This window comes from Lissotriton helveticus, chromosome 6 (genome assembly GCF_964261635.1).
Source record: "Lissotriton helveticus chromosome 6, aLisHel1.1, whole genome shotgun sequence".
NCBI classification, from domain to species: Eukaryota; Metazoa; Chordata; class Amphibia; order Caudata; family Salamandridae; genus Lissotriton; species Lissotriton helveticus.
Genome location: NC_136067.1, coordinates 643,390,984 through 643,417,355, shown reverse-complemented (window position 1 = coordinate 643,417,355; position 26,372 = coordinate 643,390,984). Strand labels below are relative to the sequence as shown.

Here is a 26,372-nt window from a genome sequence, read left to right as displayed (position 1 = left end):
CTCATCATCCCCTACACCCCCAACCGTGCCCTTCGCTCCTCCAATCAATCCCTCCTCACTGTTCCGTGGTTTCGTAGATCTAAAACTGGAGGCACCAGATTCTCTGTATTAGCTCCTCGCTTCTGGAACAGTCTTCCTCTGTCGATCAGGTCTATCCCAGTTTACTCCCAATTCTGCAAAGCCCTCAAGACCCACCTGTTTTCCATAGCGTCCTCTGGCTGATCTCCTTCGGCATATTCCATCCTCCTCAGTCCTCTACTTTCAGCGCCAGGAAGCCGCTTGGTCGCAGTGCGCTTTATTAAGAACTTACTTCATTTCATTTCATTTCATAGGTCCCTCCTATGGGTGGGACCTGGAAGGGGGGTGGTTACACCCCCTTTCCTTTGTCCAGTTTCGCGCCAGAGCTGGGGCTGGAGTGCCCTAGCACTAGTTTGAAAAAGACTATGCATGGAGCACCTAGTGTGCCCCAGGCAGTGTCTCAATCTATTCAGCCCTCCCTGTCCCAATACACAAAGTCCTGTCTGGGGTGGTGCTCGCACCTCTCCAGGCAGGAAACCTATTGTCCAAACCTCCGTGACTGGAAGAACTCCCAGCAGCAGGAGGTCAGACTTGTGTCTGTGGCAGCAGCGTCCATTTTGTGACGCTGGGGCTCTGGTTAACTTTAACCAGGATAGTCAGCAACAACATGTCTTCTCCCTCTAGAAGGGTGGAATGCTACCCCTGTCGCCAGAATTGGCGAGGGGGTAGTATTCCAAAGCGTATGACACCTTACACAACTTGTTTAGATAAAGCCAAACCAAAGTTAGCATTCAACCGCGAGGATTATAATGCACTTAATAGTATATGGTATGGCAATATCATAGAACAGCTATAAGGACATGGTTCCGCAAGCTGCAGACAGGCTCAGCTCATGCTAGAGCACCATCTCACACATAACCAAGCACTCTGCCTCCAGGATTGTTAAGGCCTGCCATAGGAGTGACTTATAGGTTACTGTGTGTTGTCTATATTTAAGGGTAGATATAGGAATAAAGGGTAGATATAGGAATACTATACCTAAGCAAGGGGTGATTACACAACCTTGCCCCAGCTGAGTGATCAGCCAGTTGTGTCAGTTTGAGTGGCCAGCCAGGGGTGGCATAATACATGCTGCAGCCCCTGGTAGGCCTTGGTTACACCTATGCCCTGAGTACCTAGGGTACACTTCTACAGGGGCTGATAAGGTGAACCAATTCCCAATTGTGGATGTACCTAGAGTACATGGTGTGAATTTAGAGAGAGTGCATCTGGGCTGTGGGTCTGATTAGCAGGCCCACAGCCACATCTAAGTCGAAAACCAGTAAAGCGAAAGCAAAAAGTGGGGGTGACCATAGAAAGCAGACCCTACTCTCCTACAGGCACTATCAAGGGCTACCTCTCTGCCATTTCCGCCTTTTTAAGCCTACCTGATCAGCCCTCTCTTTTCAATCCCCGGTTGTAAATAGGTTCTTGAAGGGCATCACTCATATGTTTCCTCCTGTTCCTTTCTCGATGCCTCAGTGGGACTTGAACCTTGTTCTTACTTATTTGATGTGCGCTCCTTTCGAGCCACTTCACAACTGTCCTCTTCGTCTTCTTACTCTTAAGTCTGCTTTCCTGGTTGCCATCACCTCTGCCAGGAGAGTGAGTGAGCTCCAGGCTCTTTCTTCAAAACCTACTTTCCTTTCTGTCCATCCGGACAAGGTTGTGTTGCGTACACGTCCCTCTTTCCTGCCCAAGGTAGTCGCAGCCTTCCACATCGGGCAGTCCATCACCTTGCCCACCTTCTTTCCGCCTCCGCATCCCTCGAAAGAGGAAGAGAGGCTCCACCGTCTGGATCCAAAACGTGCGCTCTACTTCTATCTTGATCGCACACGCTGTAAGAAGTTGGCCTGATATATGATGCTCACTAGTTCTAGTGATCACCATGTATCAGTCCAAACAACCTTATGGTGATTGGTTGTAAGTCAACCTTATAGACCAGCTATCCTAATGGTAGCATGGACAAAGCAGTCTTAGGCTAAACTCTTTTGGCATGTGAAGCCAGTTGTTTTACCACATATAACCCCTTGAATACCAGATGAAAGGACACCACACAGGTTGTTATGAAAATAAACAATATATTTATTAATAACAAACACCTCTGAACTCTTTATGAGATCAGAGGGCTAAACACATGACAATCTCTTAGGAAAAATACGATAAGTTGCACAAAATTACAACCATATACTAAGTAAATGGTATAAGGAAGTCGATAGAAGGAATGGAGCTGTCCAGAGGTTGTAGGATCGCTGGGACTACACTATCCTAATCTTAGGTAAGTAATAGGATGCCCACGGGACGCGTGTGCAGAGTGTGAACTCACACGCGAGATGCGGAACAAAGTCAATGGACAGTACAGTTTACGAAAAGGTAAGTAACAGACAGTTCCGACTAGTTAGGACTAAAACGACTGGATATCTGGACACTAGGAGAGTCAATCTACCTATGAGCACCGAAATGCTCTCGTTGCCTCACCCACGGACTGCGGGTGCATAGGTGTGAAAGTGTGTCAGGTTTCCGCGTTGAAGTCAATGGAGCCTTGAAGAAAGATGCTGCAGGCGACCAGGAGGAAGATGTCCGGTGCGATCCACGGGTGGATCGAGGAAGAAGGGGACCTGAAAGCAGAGGGGACAGTGTTCAAAGTCACTAGCCAGTGACCGGTGTGGAACCAGGAGGGAACCAGATGCTGTCGTCGCGATCAGGTGAAGAGTGGACGCTTGTCTCTGCAGCCACGTGGACCAGGAGGTGTCTTCGACGACCAGGATGGAGGCACAAGCTGTCCCACGCAGGCTCTCGTTGTCGGCGGTGTCGGATCCGGATTTGGAGTCAACAGGCCTTGGCAAACGCAACCCACGCGGTGAGTGGAAACGGCGTCTGGAGTGGACCAGGAGGGTCCAGGGTGCTCCTCTTTTGGAAGGGGAGCAAGGGCCAGTCTGGAGCAACCAGACCAGCAGCGTAGATTTCTTGGATCGTCGTCTAGGAGGTCCCTTGCCAGCCGGCAAGTGACCAGACAACGCGTCGAGCAGCAATCAAGCAAAAGGGCCCCACGCAGATCTCATGGATGCTGGAGGGCTGATCTTTGGTGCAGGAGCTGCTCGGGGCTGGGGCTTCTCAATCCCCAAAGCACTTTCTTGAGGATGCCTCAGAAGTCGTGCTGGAAGCGAAGTGCAGTCTCTTCAAGATGGCCGGTCCCACGTGTCTTGTCGCACCCACGGGTCTCAGCTGTGCTGCAGATGTGGGTAGAGGTCGGAGAGGTCTGGGAGTCTGGGTCTCGTCGGGCCCTGAAGTCTGGATCCGGCAGGAAGGATGACAAATTGGACCGCTAGGACGCTTGGTCGTGCCTGCAGTTGCAGGGTGGACACTCCTTGCCCACAAGGGAGATTCTTCAGTCTTCTGTGGAGCAGAACGTCGAAGTCCAGAGTTTCTTCTTGTAAAGTTGTCAGGATAAATCTAATTTGGAATGGGACCAGCTCCTACCTTTATTCTCCTAAAGGGGGGCTGCACTAGTGACTAGGTCCCTCCCCTGGGTGGGACCAGGAAGGGGGGTGGTTACACCCCCTATCCTTTGTCCGGTTTCGCGCCAGAGCTGGGGCTGAAGTGCCCCAGCAACTGGTTTGAACCGGTGTATGCACAGGACACGTTGTGTGCCCCAGGCATGTCTCATTCCTTTCAGGCCTCCCTACCTCAATATACAAAATCCTGTCTGGGATGGTGCTAGCACCTCCCAAGGCAGGAAACCCTTTGTCCAGGCCTCCCTCGCTGGAAGTACTCCCAGCAGCAGGAGGTCAGACTTGTGTCTGTGGTGGCAGCATCCATTTTGTGATGCTGAGGCTCGAGTTAACTTTAACCGGGGTTCACAGTTACATACATGTCGTGTCCCTCTAAAAGGGTGGAATGCTACCCCCGTCGCCAGAACTGGCGAGGGGGTAGTATTCCAATTCGTATGACACCTTACTCGACATGTTTTGATAATGCTATACCAAAGTTAGCAATAACCGCAAGGATTATAATGTACTTAAGAGTATATGGTATAGCGTTATCATGGAACAGCTATAAGGACTGGGTTCTGCAAGCTGCAGACAGGCTCAGCTCATGCTAGAGCATCATCTCACATAATTCCAAGCATTCTGACTTCAGGATTGATAAGGCCTGCCATAGGAGTGACTGATAGGAATATATGTGTCCATTTTAGGGTTAGATATAGGTATACTATATCTAAAGCAAAGGGTGATTACACCACCTTGCCCCAGCTGTGTTTACAGCCAGTTGTGTCAGTTTTGGATGGCCAGCCAGGGGTGGCATAATACTTGCTGCAGCCCCTGGCAGGCCCTGGGTACACCTATGCCCTGGGTACCTAAGGTACACTGTACAGGGACTGATAAGGTGACCCAGTATCCAATTAGATATGCACCTAAGGTACATGGAGTCCATTTTAATAGAGAGAGCAGGAAGCCTGGGGTCCTGAATAGCAGGATCCCAGGCCAACTAGGTCAAAAACCAGCAAAACACTAGGCAAAAAGTTGGGGGTAACCATAGTCAGATATCCACCTTCCTACACACGCCAATTCCGGGTGGATGACCAACTCTTTGTTGGTTACGTGGGCGCTAAGAAAATTTGGGCGGTGCACAAACGGACCATCTTTCAGTGGGTCGTGTTGTGCCTCAAGACCTACTACTCTTTGGCTAAAAAGGAGCCTCCTGTTGGGCTGAGGGCCCATTCTATTCGGGCCACGGCGGCTACTACTGCCCTGGGTCGGCGAGTCCCCTTGCAGGACATCTTTCAGGCAGCTACGTGGGCCTCGCTGCACACGTTCGCAAGAAACTACTGCCTGGACAGCCAAGTTCCGTTCTCCAGGACTTTCTGGAGCGATCTTGGTTCGCAGACCCACTACCGGGGTTGGTATTACTGGGGTATCTATTCTAAGGTAAGGAATCTAACTAACGTATTTCTTTCAGATGAACAAGTTACTTACCTTCGGTAACGATATAGCTGTAAGAAACATTAGTTAGTTAGATTCCTCACCGCCCCACCCTGCCTCCCCGTTCTGTGAACCGATATCTAGGGTTAAGGACATTCCTTTCAGGGCCCTAGTTTCATGGCACCAGTGTTGGTTTTTATCATGGATCTACGTTTCTGGCGCGGAAAAGCTGTGTATAAGAACTGACTTCAGCGCGCGAAAGCGGCGTCTAAGTACTCCGACGACATCATCCAGGCACCGACGACGGATGCGAATTTGCAGACGACGCCTACCGACGCGCAAGGGTACTGCTATGCAAAATTTTCCGGATCCAGTCTGACGCCTGGGGGTAATTCTAACGTAAGGAATCTAACTAAATAATGTTTCTTATAGATATATTGTTACCGAAGGTTACCAAAGGTAAGTAACTTGTTCTTTGCGCCCCGCCGTGCACTGTTTATGAACTGATTTCCTCGTTCATCTTGACAGGGATACTTGAGGAGAAAGTTTGTGAGTGGCATCCAGGTTTCTGTGATGCAAGTAAAGGATTAATTGTATGTAGCTATTTTACTTTACATCCTGTGCATAGAAGAGCTAGCATTTCACCTCCCTGTATAATTTAGGGGATCAGGGTCTTTACAATGATTGGTTATGTGTTGAATCACAACTACTGTGAGAAGGTTTAACAGTTTAGTATTGTGATCGTTAAGGAGATTGTTCAGGTACAGAGATATTAACAGATCGGTAAGCAATATATCAATTTCGGGAGTTAGGATGCAAGTTATCTCAATAGAGATCCTAAACCAGAAGAAACCTATTTTGGGACATTGGATGACTATATGCTCAGTGTGGGCTTTTAGGGAGGTGTATCTCCAACAGTGGTCATTAATTTGTAAGCCTGCTTTTAAAAAAATTGCTGAGGGGCCAGAGTGTTCTGTGAACGACGAATAGAATCATTTATATAGGGGAGGACGATTTGCTGCAACAACTTGACCTTCTCCAAATATTTTCAGTAGGGTGGGTGTCTGCAGTTACATAAAAGGATCAGGATCATGATTCTAGGATTTTAGCTATGTGTGTATGTTACCAAGAGTCTCAGACTGTTTTTTATGTACTCTAATACAGCAGAAAAAGTCAGTGAGTTTGGTAGAAAGAAAGTGGGGAATTGAGGTTGGGTGATTTTATTTTTCTTTCTTCTTGGGGATAGAAGTTTGTTGATCAGGGGCATACTCCTGTGGTATTTTATCTGCTGACGCTCTTAGACCGTAGTAAGCTTATAGGACTGTTGAAGATACTGGAGAGTCTTGAGAATTGGCCTATTAAGAATATTACTTGGTCCATCCAAAGTACCAGTATCCATGACGATTGGTAGTGAGTTACTAAGAGTTAAATCATATGGAACAGTTTCAATAACCTGTTTCGTACAAAGCACCTTTTTTAAGCGAACAAGAGTTTTTGATTTTTTGCTAAGGGAAGTTTCTTTCTTACTTATTCTATATGGAAATAGTGGTAAGGAAATTTAATGAGGAAGTAAGGTTTCGGGTGTAATCCAGGGTGGAGTGGCTTGATCATTAGGAAGGAGTACCCAAGTTTTTACATGTGCCCACCTAATTTGTGCTTCATATGCATTGTTTTTTTCCGCCATTGGGTTCGGATGCTAACTCCATAAATCCAACTTCGGAATCGAAAACAAAATTTTCTAAAGGCCTTCGGCTTCGACGGTATTGTTCTCGCTCGGTACCTCTCTACTCGATCCAACTTTCCATCTCCCATCGGTCGTCGACACGGGACGTTGGACTTTTTCAACGCCACGTGAGCCGACCGTCGATGGAAAGAAGCCCTTTTAAAAGGTGCCCACAATGCCACTCCAAGTTCCCACATACTGACAAACACTCAGTATGCAGCAAGTGCCTTTCCCCAGACCATAGGGAAGAAAACTGCCAGGCCTGCGCCCAGTTTCGATCCAAGAAAACGATACGGATCCGACGAGCCACTAGGCAAGAAATGCAGCAACAGGCACCGGAACCGGACAACATCTTTGATGATGACCAGGACCTACCGGACGCTCAAGACTCGGACCTAGAGATCGTCACCGTCGAGGACTACTCGGACTCCGATGACGAGATCCCGCCAGGGCAAATCATGAGTACACAGCCCCCGACACCAATAAGCCCGTTACCGAAGGCTCCGTTCGAGGCATCGCCAAAAGGCCTTAGCCAAGATCATAAAGTTTCGCCAGCCCCGCCATCCGGCTCTGCTCCGGAACCGAAACCTTTAGAGACCCCAGGGCCCAGTAACATCGCCCGAAGAAGGTTCTAGAGCCTAAAAAAGTCGTCGACCCAAAGGGCGTCAAACTGAAAAAGGCCGTACAGCCAAAAAGCGGCGAGCCGAAAAAGACTGTCGAACACAAAAAGGCAGCTCCGCCAAAAAACGTCGACCCTGAACAGGGAGTCGAACTGAACAGGGGCACACAGCCTAAGGGCGCCGAACCGAAGAAGGTCACCGACCCGAACAAGACTTCCGCTCCAAAATCCATTGACCCGTCCAAGGTCGTGGACAAAAAGGGAGCCGTACCGAAGCCCGTAGCACAACCGGACAAAGCTGTCGACCCAAAGCTAAGTGCTCCGAAGACACCAGTCGATCCGAAAAAGAACGTCAACTCGGGAAAGGACACTCTTCCCAAAAAGCCTACGGAGCACAAAAAATGTGTCGAGCCGAAAGCTCCAACCGACCCCGAATCGCTCGTCGACCCCGAACAAGGGCCCGAGCCGAAGAAAAGCAGGAAAACACCAAAAGTCGTCGAAAAAGAAAGTGTTACCGACCCAAAAAGGTCTAACACCCAACCCAGTACTGTAGAGGAAGAACTCTTCCTCCCAGATCCATCAGACGACCAAGCTAAAACACACGTCAATCCAGACATTGGTAAAGTTACCATCCTGCACAGAAAGAAGAGGCCTGTGGACTCACATTCCCCTATTCCATTAAAGAAAAAGGACTTTGTGACTTCTCCCTCTAGACCCTTTATTCCTTTTCAGCCTATCATGCCTACTACACCCTTTAATCCTTACATTGCTTACTCTCCTTCTCACCATGGGGACAATGAGGGTAACACGGGGGATGAGCCACAACCTCTGTATGATTTCCCACAAGAACCTCAACCACAAGAGGAACCATGGGAGGAGCCACCAGACCCTTACAACACCCACCCCATCCCTTATGTACCCTCTTATCCTACTAAGCCGTCACCTACAGATGACACCATAGTCTTCAATCAACACATAGACAGGGCAGCACAATTCCACAATGTATATATGCATAATGACCCTGTTGAGGAAGACTTCCTATTTGACACCTTCCCCACTTCAGAAAAAAGTGTTAGAACACTTCCCATGTTAAAGGGAGTTCTAAAACATGCACCTGACATATTTAAGGATACAGCCAGGGCACGGGTAATCAACCCCAGAATAGAAAAAAAGTATAGGGCAGCTCCGGCAGACCCTACTTACATCAGGGGACAGTTACCACTAGACTCACTGGTAGTGGCCAATGCACGTAAACGGGCCAACTCCCAAACACTAGGGGAAGCACCTCCCCCTGATAAAGAGTCAAAAATACTGGAAGCATCAGGCAAAAGGGTAGCAGCACAAGCCTCCAACTCATGGAGGATTGCTAATACACAAGCCCTACTGGCTTGTTACGACAGGGCGCATTATGATCAACTCGAAAGCCTAATGCAACACCTGCCTGAGCCCTTTAAAGCACAAGCTAATGACCTCATACAAGAGGGAAAATTTATAACAAATGCCTCCATCAAATGCGCGCTTGACGCAGCAGACACTGCAGCTAGGTCAATTAACACTAGCGTCCTATTACGCAGACATGCATGGCTGCGTATTTCCGGGTTTAAGAATGAGGTACTGTAGGAAGGTAAATCCCTGACTATGGTTGCCCCCAACGTTTTGCCTGGTGTTTTGCTGGTTTTCTGACTTAGTTGACCTGGGGCCCTGCTATTCAGGACCCCAGGCCTACTGCTCTCTCTGTAAAATGGATTCCATGTACCTTAGGTACATATCTAAATTGGATACTGAGTCACCTTATCAGTCCCTGTACAGTGTACCTTAGGTACCCAGGGCATAGGTGTACCCAGGGCCTACCAGGGGCTGCAGCATGTATTATGCCACCCCTGGCTGGCCATCCAAATCTGACACAACTGGCTGCTTGACAGCTGGGGCAAGGTGGTGTAATCACCCTTTGCTTTAGGTATAGTATACCTATATCTAACCCTAAAATGGACACACAGATCTCCTATCAGTCACTCCTATGGCAGGCCTTAACAATCCTGAAGGCAGAGTGCTTGGAATCGTGTGAGATGGTGCTCTGGCATGAGCTGAGCCTGTCTGCGGCTTTCGGGATCTATCCCTTAGCCGTTTCCATGATATCGCATACCATATACTCTTAAGTGCATTATAATCCTCGCGGTTATATGCCAACTCTGGTATCGCTTTATCAAAACATGTCGAGTAAGGTGTCATACGAATTGGAATACTAACCCCTCGCCAATTCTGGCGACGGGGTTAGCATTCCACCCTTCTAGAGGGACACGACATGTATGTAACCCCTAACCCCGGTTAAAGTCAAACAGAGCCTCAGCTCCACAAAATGGATGCTGCCACCGAGACACAAGTCTGCCCTCCTGCTGCTGGGAGTCCTCCCAGAGCAGGAGATAAGGACAAAGGGTTTCCTGCCAGGGGCGGTGCCAGCACCGTCCCAGACAGGGTTTTGTGTATTGTAGGTAGGCAGGGCTTTAGAGGAAGGTGACTGCACGTGGCACCCCGGTGCTCACTGTGCATAGGCTGGCTGGAACCAGTTCCAGGGTCACTCCAGACCCTGTGCTGGGGAAAAGCCCGCCAAGGAAGTGGGTGTAACCACCCCCCTCCTAGTCCCACCCCTAGGGCAGGACTTAGTCGCGTGCCAGCCCCTTTTTACAGGATAAAGGTAGGAACTGGCCCCCTTCCAAATGAGATCATCTTTGAATCCTGAAACTACTTTCTGCGAAAGGAACTCAAGACTTCTTCCTAAGATTTCTCCCTTGTGACTAAGGAGTAGTCACCCTGCACCCGCAGGCACCATCTAAGAACACTGCGGTCTGCTGCAAGTCCTTCCTCCGGAATCCGACTGCCCAGCTCGACGAGAACCGGCTTCCCTGGCACCTCTGACCTCTACCTGCATCATCAGTCACGCTGAGATTCGTGGGTGTGACGAGACCTCGAGGGACCGGCCATCTTCAAGACTGCACGACTTCTTTCCAGCAAGCCCACCGAGTGAATTCCTGGTGAGTGCTTTGGGGTCCGAGAAGCCCCCACCCTGAGCAGCTCCAGCACCGAAGAGCAGCCCCCCAGCATCTCCACGATCTGCGTGGGGCCCTTCTGCTTTTTGCTGCTCACCGCGTTGTTTGGCTACTAGCCCGCTGGCTTGTGGCCTTCCTGACGACGCCCGACGACATTTCTGCTGCTGGTCTGGTTGCTCCAGACTGGCCCTTGCTTCCCTCCATCGGAGAAGTACCCTGGACCCTCCTGGTCCACTCAAGACGCCATTTTAGGTCCACCGCGTGGGCCTTGCATTTGCCAAGACTTGTTGCCCAATCCTGGGTCCAGCGACGTCGACAGCAAGAACCTTCGTGGGACAGCTCGCACCTCCATCCTGGTCGCCGACAACGCCTCCTGGTCCGAGAGACTGCAGAGCCCAGCAGCGCCCACTCACCTGACTGCGGTGACTTCGCCCGGTGCCATCCTGGTGCCCACTTAATCACTGGCTAGTGATTCAAGAACTTGGTCCCCTCTGCTTTCAGGTTTTCTTCTTCCTTGATCCAGGCTTGGATCCATCGAACTTTTCTTCACTGGTCGCCTGCCAGCAACTTCTTCCTTCCAGGCTCCTGGTCCGGCAACGAGATCCCCGACGTCTTTTCAGACCTATGCAGCTGCAGCCCCTGGGCTAGGTAACTTCGGCACTTCGGTGTCCCAGCATAGCCTCACTATCCTAGGGTCAGGATCCACTGTCGTTTTCTTCCTACCAGGTCGGGTTCGCCCGTGAACACTAACTTTGCCTTTACTAGCTCCCATAGACTTTGTCCCGCATCCCGCGTGAGAGTGCGCACACTGCACCCGAGTCCCCTAGGTCTCCTAGAAGTAATCTAACGATTCTATAGTCAAGTCCTAGCGATTCCAAAGCCTATTAGTATTGTTACTTACCTGCTAGTAATTCGCATTCCACTTTTAAAGTATATGGTTTTTCGTGCCCCTCGGGCATTTGTGTATAACGTGCTAACTTAAGTATTTTCGTAAGAGTTTTGTTGTGTGCCTAGCACCCTGTCCTCATAAAGAGTACAGGGTTGTTGTGATTCTAATAAATACACTGTTTATTTTCATAACACTTGTGTGGTGTCCTTTCACTGGGTGTTCAAGGGGTAATGTGATGGTAAAACAGCTGGCTTAACACGCCCTCTAGAGTCTTAGCCTTAGACTGCTCGTATCCATGCTACTAGGATAGCTGGTCTATAAGGTTGACTTACAACCAATCATCAATAAGGGTTGTTTGGACTGATATATAGTGATCACTAGAATAGTGAACACTGCACATCAGGCCAACTTCTCACAGGTACAGTCCACCATTCTTAACCAACCTGTCAATCAAGATTTCCTATTTGGCCCTGCTGTCGACACCATTTTGGAAAAAATGAAAAAAGACACAGAAACCGCAAAATCAATGGGGGCATTGCAATTTCAACAACACAGAGGCTCCTTTCGGCGCTCCTCATACAGGGCAACTACACGAGGAAATACCTCGCAAACATCTGCCTCATACAAAAGTAACACACAAGGTTCCTTCACAAAGAACACAAACAGAGGAGGTTATAGGGGCAACAGTAACAAGGGAAGAGGGCGTGGAGGCAATAACACCAGAGCCTCCACTGCCACAAAACAGTGACTTCATTACGCTGCCTCCAGACCACATAACACCAGTCGGAGGCAGACTCCAACAGTTCCTACCTGTCTGGCACGTAATTACCACAGACAAATGGGTGAGAGAAATTATCCAGTTTGGTTATTGCCTAGAACTGACTTCTACACCACCAAACATACCACCCAGACATCGTCCTATGTCCACGGAACACATCACCCTGCTCCAACAGGAGGTGAAATGCATGCTGGAAAAGGGGGCCATAGAGCAAGTCCCTTTCCACCAGCAAGGGACAGGAGTATACTCCCTATACTTCCTTATTCCCAAGAAGGACGGCTCCCTCGGGCCAATATTGGACCTCAGACCCCTAAATCAATATATACTATCGGAACACTTCCATATGATCACACTACAGCAAGTGCTCCTGTTGCTCCAACAAGGAGATTTCCTAGCAACACTGGACCTCAAGGATGCGTATTTTCACATAGCCATCCATCCAGCCCACAGAAAATACCTCAGGTTCACAATAGAAGGTCAACACTACCAATTCAAGGTTTTGCCCTTCGGGGTTACCACGGCTCCAAGAGTGTTTACAAAATGCTTAGCGACAGTGGCAGCACATCTCAGAAGGCAACACATCTATGTGTACCCCTATCTGGACGATTGGCTAATACAAGCAAAATCGTACCAACAGTGCGCAGCACACACGTCAAACACTTCAGTTGCTACACAGCCTAGGGTTCTCTGTCAACTACCGAAAATCGCATCTGCAACCATCCCACACACATCAGTACCTGGGAGCCACTATAAATACCTCCGTGGCAAAAGCTTATCCAAACTCAGCAAGGATAGCCAGCATGCAGATACTCATTCGGAAAATTCCTGCCACAACACACTCTGCCAGCTCAAGTCTTTATGCAGCTCATAGGCATGATGGCCTCCTGCATATTCATTGTCCCCCATGCCAGACTTCAAATGCGCCCATTACAAGAATGCCTAGCACGGCAATGGAACCAGGCTCGAGGACAACTAAAAGACCTAGTGTTGGTAGACAGTCGCACTCACAACTCTCTGCCTTGGTGGAACCCACAAAACCTTTCCAAGGGGCGACTGTTCCAAGAGCCGGTTCCACAAATAGTACTAACAGCGGACGCATCACTTACAGGCTGGGGAGCCCATCTCCTTCAATACACAGTGCAAGGGCTCTGGACAAACAAACAGAAAAAGCTACATATAAACCAACTAGAATTGCTAGCGATATTTCTAGCCCTGAAAGCATTTCAGAAGTACTTGTACAGCAAGACGGTGTTGATCCGGACGGACAACATGACCGCAATGTACTATATCCAAAAACAGGGAGGGGCGCACTCTCCACAGCTGTCCCATCTGGCACAAAGCATATGGATTTGGGCGATTCCCAAAAACATTTTTCTCCTAGCAGAACACCTTCCAGGGAAGGACAATCAAATTGCCGACCTGCTCAGCAGTCACAGCCAACAACTACACGAATGGGAGATTCACCCCCAAGTTCTCCAGCCATTCTTCGAAGAATGGGGTCACCCAGATATAGACCTGTTTGCCACAAACGAAAACTCCAAATGCCAGTACTTTGCCGCCAGGTTCCCACATCCGTTGTCACAGGGCAATGCGATATGGATGAACTGGTCAGGCAGATTTGCGTACGCTTTTCCCCCAGCACCGCTGATCCCGCTGGTGGCACGCAAACTGCGGCAACACTCACTCACGCTAATCCTGGTTGCTCCCACATGGGGCGAGACAACCGTGGTACACAACGTTCCTAGAACTTTCAGTAGTTCCTCATCAAAGACTGTGCCTTGCTCCCCATCTTCTAACTCAGAACCATGGAGAAATCAAGACACCCAGATCCCAATCAGACGAACCTAGCGATCTGGCTCCTGAGGTCTTAGAGTTCGGATACCTTAACTTGCCCCTAGACTGCATGAACATCATTAAGGAGGCAAGACGACCAACCACACGAGCGTGCTATGCAGCTAAATGGAAGAAATTTGTTATTTACTGCAACAATAACCAAATCAACCCATTAGATGCTTCCATACAAAACATTATATGTTACCTGCTGCACTTACAAAGATGTAACTTAGCATACTCTTCTATACGACTACACCTCGCTGCTATAGCAGCATACCTTCAAAACAGGCAACACCTTTCACTGTTTAAAGTACCAGCAATCAAAGCCTTCATTGAGGGTTTAAAAGGGGTGATCCCTTCAAGACACCCCCCTCTCCAGTCTGGAATCTAAATATAGTACTTAAGAGACTTATGGGCCCTCCTTTCGAACCTCAACACTCATGCGAACTACAATTCTTAACGTGGAAGGTTGCATTCTTGGTTGCCATTACCTCACTCAGAAGAGTGAGCGAATTATAAGCATTAACAATCCAAGAACCTTTCATGCAAGTATATGCCAACAGGGTGGTTCAAAGAACCAACCCTAAGTTCATGCCTAAGGTTGTATCCAATTTCCATATCAACCAAGCAATAGAACTGCCAGTATACTTTCAAAATCCACTGTCAGTAGCTGAGAGCTCTACACACATTAGATGTGAAAAGAGCCCTACTTTATTACATAGACAGAACTAAATCATTTAGAAAGACAAAACAACTGTTTGTTGCTTTTGCACCACAACACAAAGGAAATCCTATTTCACAGTCAGGAATAGCCAGATGGATAGTTAAATGCATTCAAATATGTTATCCAAAGGCAAAACGCACTTTAACCGTCCCCCCAAGAGCACACTCTACAAGAAGAATGGGGGCATCCATGGCTTTCCTAGGAAATATTCCTCTTGAAGACATCTGTAAGGCAGCCACATGGACCACCATACACACTTTCACAAAACACTACTGTGTACACGTGCAAGCAAAACAGCAAGCTGCTGTAGGCCAGGCTGTCCTCAAAACTCTTTTTCAAACTGCTGCATCTGGCACAGGTAGCCACCGCTAGAGGAGATACTGCTATACAATCTATGCACAGATATGAATTCAGCAGCCCACATGCCTCGAACTGAATATGCTACTTACCAGTATGCATCTGTTCTTGGCATGTAGGGCTGCTGACATTCATATTGCCCGCCCTCCTCCCCGGTGCTTTTTGCAGCTGCAGCATTATCTTTGGCATGGCCATCTCTTACTTTCCTATCTTCATCTCTGCCACAATGGGGAAAAACAATCTGAGGATGGAGAGGATGCCCATGCGCACTGTAGTCTAGGGGAGGAGTCACCTATCTCGTGATACTTAGAAGACTCTTCCAAGACAACAAAGTGCAATCATCCGGACCCAACACTAGGCGGCGATCTATGCACATATATGAATGTCAGCAGCCCTACATGCCAAGAACAGATGCATACTGGTAAGTAGCATATTCCTATCGGTTTCCAGGTGAGTACTCGACCAGTGAAGTTAAGGTTCTGGGCAATGGACTCAGGGGTCCCCCAGGGTCGGGTAGGTACAGTTGGTAAACCCTCAGCGGCACAGTGGCAGCCGGGTGCAGAGGTAGGTACGCCCAATGTTATCCAATGGGAGGCGGAGGGCCTTCGATTGGTGGCTGCTGGCTAGCAGGCCACGTGTCTGTGGGAGCTGGGCTCCTGGTCATTTGCTTAGGGCAAATGGGGAAGTAGGATAGGACACAGGGTGCACGGCCAGGGGCACTCGGGTGGTTGGGTGCAGGGTGCTTTGAGGCGTCGGGCGCTCAATGTTATTCAATGGGGAAGGTAAAAAGAGAACAAAGGCTGCAGACTCGGGGACGTTGATTCTTCAGGTGCGACCACCACTTCGAGAGGTAAATTGGGATCTTGGAGAAGAGGTAGGTACCCCAAAGGAAGGCACAGGGGGCCGCAGGGCGCCGGGTGCAGGGGTGTCTTTGGGCATCGGGAAATCTTACCCTTGGCTGGTCGCGGTTGGAGGGGTCCCTGATTCTGAGGCTGCAGGCGTCATCTGGTTCGTTGAGAAGGGTCTTGGGGCACTGGACTTCGGGTCCCAGACGCTGGGGGGACGTTCTCCTGGTCTTGGTTCACTCTGGCACGGGCAGCGCTCGGCGGGTGCAGAGTGGGTTGGTCTGATGCCTCTTGGCTGGCACCAGGGGTATGGTTGTTGAAGCAGAGCCTCTGCTTATGGGAGTCCCAGTCTTCAAGAGGGTCAAGGCAGGCAGGTCCTCCGGGGGTCCCAAGGTCGCTGTCCGCAGGAGTCGATGGGATTAAGCAGGTTCCAGATCGACAGTCGGGTAGGGCTGGGGCCAAGTCAGTGGGTGTCGTCCTGTTAGCAGCTGCACAGCGGGTCTTCTTCTTGATCGTCTTTTCTTATCGGGATCTGAGGAAGGAAGGTTCAGGGAGCCCCTAAATACTGAATTTAGGGGCGTTACAGGTAGGGCAAGGGCAGGGACCAATAGGTCCCTGTCCTGGGGTGGGTACACCTCCTAGTCTGCTCCTCTCTTGTGGGAGGGGGGCAGGAGCCTAGCTGTGATTGGGCAGGGCTCCCCATCTTCAAGATGGCCGGAGCCCAGGGTCGTGCTTTAACTCTCCTCTCCCATATGAGGGGTGGGGTTGGCACAGGCTGGCACAACCCCCTTCCTGACGTAGGGTTTCCCGCCAGAGTGGGGGTCAGAACTGGGGGCCAGTTGCTGGGCACAGAAACCGGCATCTGTCCCGGGTTTCGGTCAGAATGACCCTGAAGCTGCTGGGCCCCATGGTCTTCTCCATCCTGCTGGTTATGTTATGTTAAATGGAGTTTTGTAAAGCGCTCAGCTACTCAGTGTCCCGGCGCTGACAGACCCAAAGAAAATAGCACAGAACAAGGACATAGGGGAATTATTGGCAGAACAGCCGTGTCTTGAGTTCTTTTCTAAATGACATTAAGTTGTCCATCTTCCTTAACGACACTGGAAGCGCGTTCCAAGCCTTAGGCGCCAGATGTTTAAAGGAACGGCCTCCGATCCGGGCCCGTCTAACGGCCGGAGTCATAGCTAACGTCCAAGAAGCTGAGCGCAAGGCTCTGGCAGGGTGGTGGAAGCCAATCCTGCTCCTCAGATATCGTGCGCCCTTGCAATGCAGTGCCTTGAAAGCGATTGTAAGAGTCTTAAAGACAATACGCTTTCGTATGGGCAACCAGTGAAGGGAATTCATGAGCCCCGTGGCATGGGATCTCCGGCCAAGACCGAAAATTGCCCGCGCCGCAGAGTTCTGCAGGCGGGACAGAAGGTAGTCCGGGAGGCCAAGGTAGAGCACATTCGCATAATCCAGCCTGGACCCAACCAGAGCCTGGACAATCGTCCTCCTGTGAGAGATGGAAAGGAGGGGCAGGAATTTTTTCAACATTTTGAGCAAGCCAAAACATTGCCCGACCAGGCCCAGAATCTGAGGCTTAAAGGTGAGACCATTATCCATCTTTATTCCGAGGTTTTTCGCAGCTGAAGTGTCTGAGTCCGGAGGAAACATGTCAGCCGGCCACCATGATTTCCAGCCAGGGTCAGGATGCCAGCCGAAAAACAGGACCTCTGATTTATCGGAATTACACTTCAATTGGTTAAGTTGGAACCAGGCAAAGACCGTATCCAGGCAGTTCTTAATCCGCTCTCCATCAAACTCCCTGTTCTTATCACAGGTGAAAAGGAGCTGGGTGTCATCTGCATAAGAGACGATCTGGGCACCGCAAGACTCAGCCAGCGCCGCCAGAGGGGCCATATAGATATTAAACAGAGTGGGGCTCAGAATGGAACTCTGAGGAACCCCCACCTCCAAAGGCGGCACCACGGCTGAGTACGGAGGGGCCCAGACCGTCTGTCGGCGGTCCGAAAGGAAGGACTTAAACCATCTGAACACCGTCCCCTCCACCCCAATCTCCGACAGTCGTGCGAGGAGACGGCTGTGGGGGACGGTGTCAAACGCCGCCGAGAGATCCAACATCACCAGTAATGCCTTTCCCCACCATCAAGGACCTCCCTGACTGCCTCCGAGACCTTCAGCAATGCAGTTTCAGTGCTCATATTAGCCCTGAATCCCGACTGAGTTTGATGGAGGGCACCATGAGTCTCGACAACGTCCGACAGGACAATTTGTACATGCTTTTCCTCGACCTTGGCCAGGACCGGAAGCAGAGAGATGGGCCGATAATTAGCATGGCTCTTAGGGTCCAGGGACGTTTTCTTTAGTAGCGGTAGAACCAGTGCCTGTTTCCACGCTGACGGGACCACCCCCACCTGTAGAGAACAATTCAACATAGGATTAATAATGGGGTTCAAGGCCTGGGCCATCTTAGCTAAAAACTTGGCGGGACAGGGGACCCGATTTCATTTTAGACAAGAAATCCAGCGAAGTCCTAAGATCAATGGAGGGAAACTCAGACAGTATGGGTCTATCCACTCCAGTCGGGAAAAAGGGTGGAGCAGCGTTGTTGGTCTCTCCTAGCGAAACCGGCAGAAACGAGGATTGGATACTGCGGATTTTCTTAGCGAAGAAGACTGCTAATTCGAGGACCCATGACTCGGAGAAAGAGCACTTGGTTGTCATTGAGGCCGGGGAAGTAAATTCCTTCACATTCGTGAAGATTTCTTTGCTAGTGTTGTCAGCCTCATCAATCCTCCTGGCGAAGTAGGCCTTCTTTCCCAGGTAGATTTCTTTGTGATAGGCCTTGACGCACTGTCTATAAGCTATTTTGAGCGGCTCATCGTAACTCGAACGCCATGCTCTTTCGGCTTCTTGCAATGCCTCCGACTGGTGTTCAGTGCTGGCGTAAACCGCGGCGCCGAAGCCCGCGCCGGGTTCTTATAACACCGACTGAGAAGGTGTTAGTTCATCGAGACATTGCACCAGCCAAATTTGAAAATGTTCTATATCATCCTCTAGGTTTACTAGTAGGTCCACTCACTACCTGTTCGCTCTCTTTCTGTCAAGACTAACATCTACACTTTGAGTATTCACAAAGGTGATGGCTTTGGTCGCTGTACATCTTAGTAGATCAGGAATCCCATTGTTTCCATACCTGGATGACTGGCTGCTGAAGGCTAAGTGTTCAGAGATGGTTTTGGGCCACTTGTAGTCAGCAGCATCTGTTCTGTTCAACTTGGACTTTTAAGTGTTCCCAAACTCATCTGGAGCATCTAGTTCATGGTGACAGTACCAGAAACAACATGCCCGTCGAGCCTCACTCCGAAGGATTCAAGGCATTCAATCCATTTTTTTTTTGTTTGTTTAGGTAATGGCTTAGATTCAAGTCCTGGCTGTGTTCCACCTGTTATGTCTGTTGGCTTCTTGCATTCTCCTGGACACACACGCTGACACATGAGGGCCCTCTAGTGGTGCCTCCAATGTCAGGGGTTCCAGCACAGAGGAGATTTGCCGTACATCATCACAAACTTTGGGACCCTGCAGCAGGTCTGGCCTGTACAGTCTGGAGGGGAACCTAGTGGCAGGGATTTAATTCCAGGTCGTCCAGCCCCACCAGCTGTGGCCATGGTGGTGATTGCTGCCTCCACCCTAAGGTGCGGCACTCTTTTGGAGGAACTGAAGATGGGAAGTCTTTGGAAGAGCATTGTTTGCTTATCAATCTGCTCATACTAAGGATGATTTACCCTCATTCGCATTCCACCTGAGAGGAGGAAAGGCTGCACAAACGGGATCCGAAAAGGGCGGTCAGTTTTCACATTGACTGACTGTGCCAAGGATTTTCAGAACAAAGGGCAGTGCTTTATAGGGTATGCGGGCAACAGTGAAGGCAAAGCTGTCCAAAAGAGAACTTTATCACAGTGGATTGTCTTTTGCATCAAAATGTGCTTTAACTTAGCATGGAAGAACCGTCTAAGGGCATAAAGACCTATTCCTCCAGAGTGAAGTCTTCCAGCTTGTCCTTGGCAAGGGAAGTTTATGTGGCTGAAAACTGCAGAGTGGCAATATGGGTAACCCGCCACACTTTTCGTATGTGCTACTACTTTGATGGGGAAGTTTGACAGAGCAGCTGTTTTGCCCTTTCTGTCCTCAGAGACTTCCTTGTCTGGCCTTTCCTACCAGTGCCCTCCTCCAAAGGGTATACTGCTCGTCAGCCTGTCGTAAAGTGAGGAACCTAGAGGTAGAATTATCAATCAGATAAAGTTACTTACCTTTGGTAGCAACCTTTCTGGTGGAGACCCTATCGACCTTGGATTCCTCACAAATCCTGCTCTCTTCCACATATTGAAAGATAGTCGTATGCAGCTCCAAATATTTGTTGCGTGGCACCTCAATATGCATGATGTCATTCTTGCCCTCCTGCCTTACTGGTGCTGAAAGGAATGGATGATAAACTGGTTTGAACACCAGAGTGGGCTCTTTATGGGACGGTGACTTAATTTCTGGTGCCAATACAGAGCCTAAGCCCTCGATTGGCATGGAAGAGCTTTGATAAAGTTTTCAGATCCGGTCTGGCGGATTCAAAAGGTGAGGAATATGTAGGTAGAGTATGTGAGAAGTTGGCCTGGCATATGCTGTCCACTATTCTAGTGGGCACCTTGCACCAGTCCAAACGACCCGTATTGATGGTAGGTTAAAGACGACCTTTATAGAAAGCTATCCTAGTGGTAGCTGTGGAGAACAGCCTTCAGACTAAGTCTTGAAGGAATGTAAAGCAGTTTGTTTTACCAGTCTATAATCTTGTGAATGACCAAATGAAAGGAGAACCACACCAGGTATATATATAAAATATATGTATTTATTCTGAACACATCCCTCTAGTCTCTTTGAGGCTAGAGGCAAAAGTACATTCAATAAACTTATTAGCAAACAGTAAATTAGCACAATATACGTTGAGCCCTAGGGGCGTACCAAACCATATATTAAGAAAGTGGTATAAGAACAACGACTGACATAGAGACAAGGCCTAGATCCTGTAGAACCGCTGGGGCCACCAGGAACCACCCAAGGTAGTGACACAGGGGACCCACGGGGCACGCGTGCAGTGTCTAAACGCAGCCGCGAATCACCATTGACTTCTATTGGGAAAGTCGCGGTTGGAATTTTAAGGGTTAAGGACACTTACAAGAGGACTTGGAGCAAACCCCTTTAGAACTAGGAGTTTCTAGAGTCAACACCCATGGGAGCACCAGAGTACTCAAGTTACCTCACCCATGTAAGCCGGGTGCCTAGGTGTCTTTTCGTGTCGGGTTTCGTCGTCGTTTTCAATGGCGAACTGCTGCAAAGTGCTGCTGGCGTCCAAGTGGAAAGTGTCTGGTGTGATCCAAGACTGGATCGAAGATGAGAAGAACCTGAAAGCAGAGGGGACAGAGTCTGGGTCACTTGCCAGTGACCAGGAAGGCTGCGAGCAGATGCCCACCGATGTCAGGTGCTCGCAGGTGAGGCCTGACTCTTCAGCCTCGAGGACCAGGAGACATCGGTGATGACCAGGTTCTGGATTAGAGCTGTCCCACGAAGGATGTCTAGTGCTGCGGTGACGGTTTTCAGATTGGACCCAACAAGCCTTGGCAACAGCAACCCACGCAGGAATCCGAGAAATGCTTCGGTGCAGACCAGCAAGGTCTCAGGGACTCCCCACGCGGTGGAGAGTCAGGGCACGCCTTGAGCAACCAGGGAAGCCCAAGGAAAAGTAGAGTTACCTTCGAGGGAACGGACCAGGGACCGTGAAGGGGCCTTGAACTTAAATGCAAGAAGTGGGCTCACGGAAGACTCGTGGAACACTCCCGGAGTGTAGGCCCACAATCTTCGGTGCAGATGGTGCTCGGACTACAAGTAACCCAATGCACAACTTCGGGGAAACCTCGGGAAGTCAATCCACTAGCAAATGTGCATGGTGTCCAGGAGTTCCGGTACCACGTCGCTGGTGAAGGCTGCGGGTCTCAGCTTTGCTGGGATTTCGTGTAGGCCTCTGAGAAGTCTGGAAGTCTGTGTGCTTTGTCTCAAATACATCGGAGTCCGGCGGGAGCTTTGGAAATGCAGACCGGCAAGATGCTTCGTTGGTGCCTGTTTTAACAGGGGAGTCACTCCTTGACCCCAAGGGAGATTCTTCAGTCCTCTAGTCGTTAGTAGTGTGTCGAAGTTCCAGGATTCAGCTTCAGAGTTTTGTCCAGGTATAATCTAAAGTCCTGTTGCCAGGGGTCCCTTACGTCTACTAAGAAAAGGGGTTAGAGATACTATGGGGACCCACCTATGGGAGGGTCTGGAAAGAAGGGTGGCTACACCCATTTCCTTTGTCCAGTTTCGCACCAGAGCAGGGGCTGGTAGCCACTGCAACCGGTTTGAACTGGGCTATGCACAAGGACACCAAATGTGCCCCCAGTGCTGTCTGAAAAGTGCTCTGAGTGCCCCCACCCTGCACCAATACACTAACGCGTGTCTGGGAGGTGGTTACACCTCCCTGTGAAAGGAAACCTATTGTACAGGCATCCCCTGCCGGAGTTTTGTCCAGCAGCAGGAGGTCAGACCCGTGTCTGTGGCTGCAGTATCCATTTTGTGATGCTAGGGTTCTTTTAAACTATTACCGGTTAGACCAGTGTGTACATGTCTCTCCCTCTTGAAGGGTGGAATTCTACCCCTGCTGCCAGGATTGGCGGAGGGGTAGGATCCCAAAGTGTTTGATACCAAACACGACATGTTTCCATGCAGCCATTCCAAAGTTAGCATTTACCGCAAGTTTATAATGCACTTAAGAGTATATGGTCTGGCTGTATCACAGAACAGCTTCAGACAATATATTCTGAACGCAGCAGAGGGGTCCTGCACATACATAGGCACCCTCTCACACAAAACCAAGCACTCTGCCTTCAGAATTGATAAGGCCTGACATAGGAGTGACTGATACAGGGCTCGAAACATCTGAAAAATTGTACTAGTCCTGCAGTACTAGTACTTTAAAAAAACTCCTCGACCTAACAGTAACCTACTTGACCTCCGTCTCTGAAAGCGGAGCAAATGTGACAAGATAACAAGATTTAAAGGCATCTTTATTGCTCATTTGCTTTGTGAGCAATAAAAAGGCATTTAAATCTTGTTATCTTGTCACATTTGCTTCGTTTTCAAAGACCGAGAACAAAAGTTAGTATGTTTTCCTACTCGCCGGAAAGTGGGCGAGTAGGACCTAAAAATAGCTCAACCTCATAAAATTTACCAGCGGTCGAGTGGATTTGTCGAGCCCTGTGATGGGCTTATATGTGTCAGTGATTACAGGTAGATCTAGGTAACCTATATCTTAGTAAGGGGTGCATGCACCACCTTACTCGAGCTGCAGTAGCAATCCTGTGTTGTCATTTTGGAAGGCTTCCCAGGAGTGGCATAATACATGCTTCAGCCCCGGGTAGGCCTCTGGGGTACCTATCCCCTTGGTACCTAAGGTACCATATACTAGGGACTCACAGGGTACCCCAGTAACCAAACTGGAGTGTACCTAAAGTACATGCAATCATTTTAGAGAGGAAGCAGCTAGGATGTGGTCCTGGATAGCAGGACCCCAGGCAGACTAAAGTCGAGAAACAGTGAAACCCCAGCAAAAAGTGGGGGTAACCATAGTAAGCAGATCCATTGTTACTGAAGATGAGTATCTTTTTCTTCAGTTAGTTAGCCATGTAGCCAAGCCATCCCAACAATAGCTTCATCCCTTGCCTCAACAGCAGTGTTCTTTCAATCCTACAGAGGTAGGAAACTGGCATAGGAAAGGTAGGCAATATTCTTCTACCTTCATAGTAGAGCCAAAGGGTCAGGCATAGATGGAGTTAATTCCTTAGACATGAAAGAACATACAATTTTAACAGTGGGGTCCTTCATAATACAAAATAAGATTATTGTCTCACTAGACACTCAGAGTAATAGTCGACCAGACCAAGGCTTGCTTAGGGAGATGGTGTGGGGCTACAGACACAGAACTCAAGCAACCAGTACGAGTAAATAATTAATTGTCCGTCCAATTGTTGTTCTTTGGAAAAAGTCAAAATATTTTACTCAAAGTGCATGCACGTAATGCTGTACCTAATGGTCCAGAAAGAACAAATATACCCGGTGGTACTAATGCCCTTCAAGTCTTACTGGGGCCTATGCTGCTCCCACTTAACAAACTTCTAGAGTACCCTTTGTACACTAGTTCAGGTTTCTGTGGCCGGTCATGGAGGGAGTATTTAAATCTGAAGTGTCTCTGAGGCTTACTGACCTTTTGTGGGTTGATACGTCAGAATCTTTGTTCTCCATTGGTGCTGTTTCTTCTTCAAGGATTTCCTGGGTATGCACTGTACGTTTTTCTAAAAGGTGCACTGCTTTATGTGGTGTGCACTGCATCGTCCATCCATGGAGTTAGGGGCAGTGATCCTTCCCTGGTCCTACTGACTATTGTGCGTGCTGCTTATATTGTGCTGTGCAAAGTAATCAGAGACAGCATTAGCACCACTCGATCTCCTTCACAGTTCTCTCCTTCTGAGTAGACTCTTCTTTGTGCAAGGACATATCTAATGCCCCTCCTTAGCATTCGGTCAGCAATCTGACTTGAAAAAGGTTCTACAAAGCCTTCCCCCCCCCCCATCAATCCTCCCCCTCCCCATTATTGAAGTTTCCCACATCTTGGTCTTGAACAAGGCTAGGGACATTTGTGGTGGGTACGAGAGCATTAAAGGCCCTAGAGCATTTAAGAATTTCTCAGATCTTGACATGTTGGTAATTTCTGAATCATCTTTGTACTGAGAGTTGTGGACAGGAGTTGTGTATTTCAGCAGAATGTTTTCTATCCCTCATGTTATGGACAGCTCAGTGCTTTTTTCTTATCCTACTCAGTCTGGTGCAGCTTAGGTATTTAGCAGGAGAATCCCAAAACAAGGGTTCAAAATGAAGGTAGGCTTTCCCACTTAACTACCTGTGGGGATGTGAGGGCTCCGGGGGTTAGTAGCCCTCACAGGGGAGAGGAGTTGGCCTAACGGCTAGGGCGCTCAATCTCGGACCTGGCGATCTGGGTTCGAGTCTCGGTAACGACGCCAAAACCTCCTGTGATTCTGGGCAAATCACTTAATCTCCACGTGCCTAAAATGTGTGTGTGTCCTCATGTAACGTAACTGGTGATATGTAAAGCGCTCTGATACCTGATTCGGTTCAGGTCTAGTTCGCGCTATATAAAACTCTGCAAAAAGAAAAAAAAAAAGCCCTCCCTCAGAACCACTAAAATACATAGGCACATCACATCAATCAAACTCAGTGTTTCCGATTGTAAGTAACTTGCTCTTTACAATAATTCTTTTGTAGTCCTGTATTTACAGCTCCATCAAAACTAATCCTGTAGCGTAGAAGTGAACATTCACAATGTGTAATGATTTTGCGTCATCATTTTTTTCAAACTTAAGTCTTTATCTTCCCTCGTCGAAATTGTTTTCTTCAGCATTTGTTTGTTTACATATTGCCATTGTTGATAGTTATATGAAGTAACAGGAGATAAGCTAAAGAAAATATAGCAACACCAGGGAGTTCAGTGAACAAAAACAAGAATGAGGTGGTGGAAGAACCAGAGGTTGTCTTAGTAAACTATTCACATTACCTTAATATGTTGTCTTTGAATGCTGCTACAAAAATTGTAATTACATCTGTTGCAATAAACATATTTAAAATATTTTTAGATATTACTTCTGCATTTGTGGCACCAGTAGATCTACAAGCCTATCCATTGTATTGCACCGTGGTTGCATACCCTACTGACATCAGTACGATTAAAGAGAGACTGGAAAACAGGTTTTACAGGTGAGAATGTTTCTCCAGATGACAAGATAAACATATTAATGTTCAGTTGAACCCTTCATTTGGCACAATAAAGCTTTACAGAGTATCTAAATGATAAGTAGTTTTTGACATTGAGCCATCTAGTACTGGTCAGGTCTGATAACATATATTCAATCACTGAACTGTTTAGGATACAGTTAATTTTTAGGACAAAACCTTAAGTTATTGAAGACTTCTTGTACACATGATGAAAGCTGACCTAGGAATGTATTCCTCCTATTGCTGGCCATTGGCTTTGCTTTTTGCATTCACTTTTCCGTGCTTTGTATTTGCTTGCTTTGTTTTAGCCGGCTGCCTTGTGTTTGTCCTTCCTGTGAAGCATATCCTCTGATTTCTCTTGTTGGCTCCTTCTATTCTTCCATAAGTGCTCTCTTTCTGTTAACTTTTTTTTCTTTTTGTGTATCACTGTATCAAAGTGCATATTTTCCAGCTGTCTCTCTTGTATGCTTCTCTTCCGCAATGTGCAGTCACTCTGTCTCACCATGCTACTGAGCATGTGACTCTCTTCCCTGTGTGCTTCTGTTTCCCGAGCCATATTGCTCTCTTGTTCTTCTGTCTACCTTCAACATTGCTTCAACCCCTCCACTCAGTCACTTTCCAGTTAAACATTTTTAAAAAGAAAAGTACTTTTACGCT

General features: G+C 48.6%; 1 protein-coding gene across 2 annotated transcripts in view; it reads left to right on the top strand.

The window, feature by feature from the left end:
• Window positions 1-26,372, top strand: part of PHIP (PHIP subunit of CUL4-Ring ligase complex) — a 2,061,705-nt gene that overhangs the window by 1,277,581 nt on the left and 757,752 nt on the right. For both annotated transcript variants that reach the window (XM_078648101.1, XM_078648100.1), the window contains exon 31: window positions 25,577-25,697. In XM_078648101.1, the coding sequence (XP_078504227.1) occupies window positions 25,577-25,697 (121 nt within the window). The remainder of the gene's footprint in view (window positions 1-25,576; window positions 25,698-26,372) is intronic.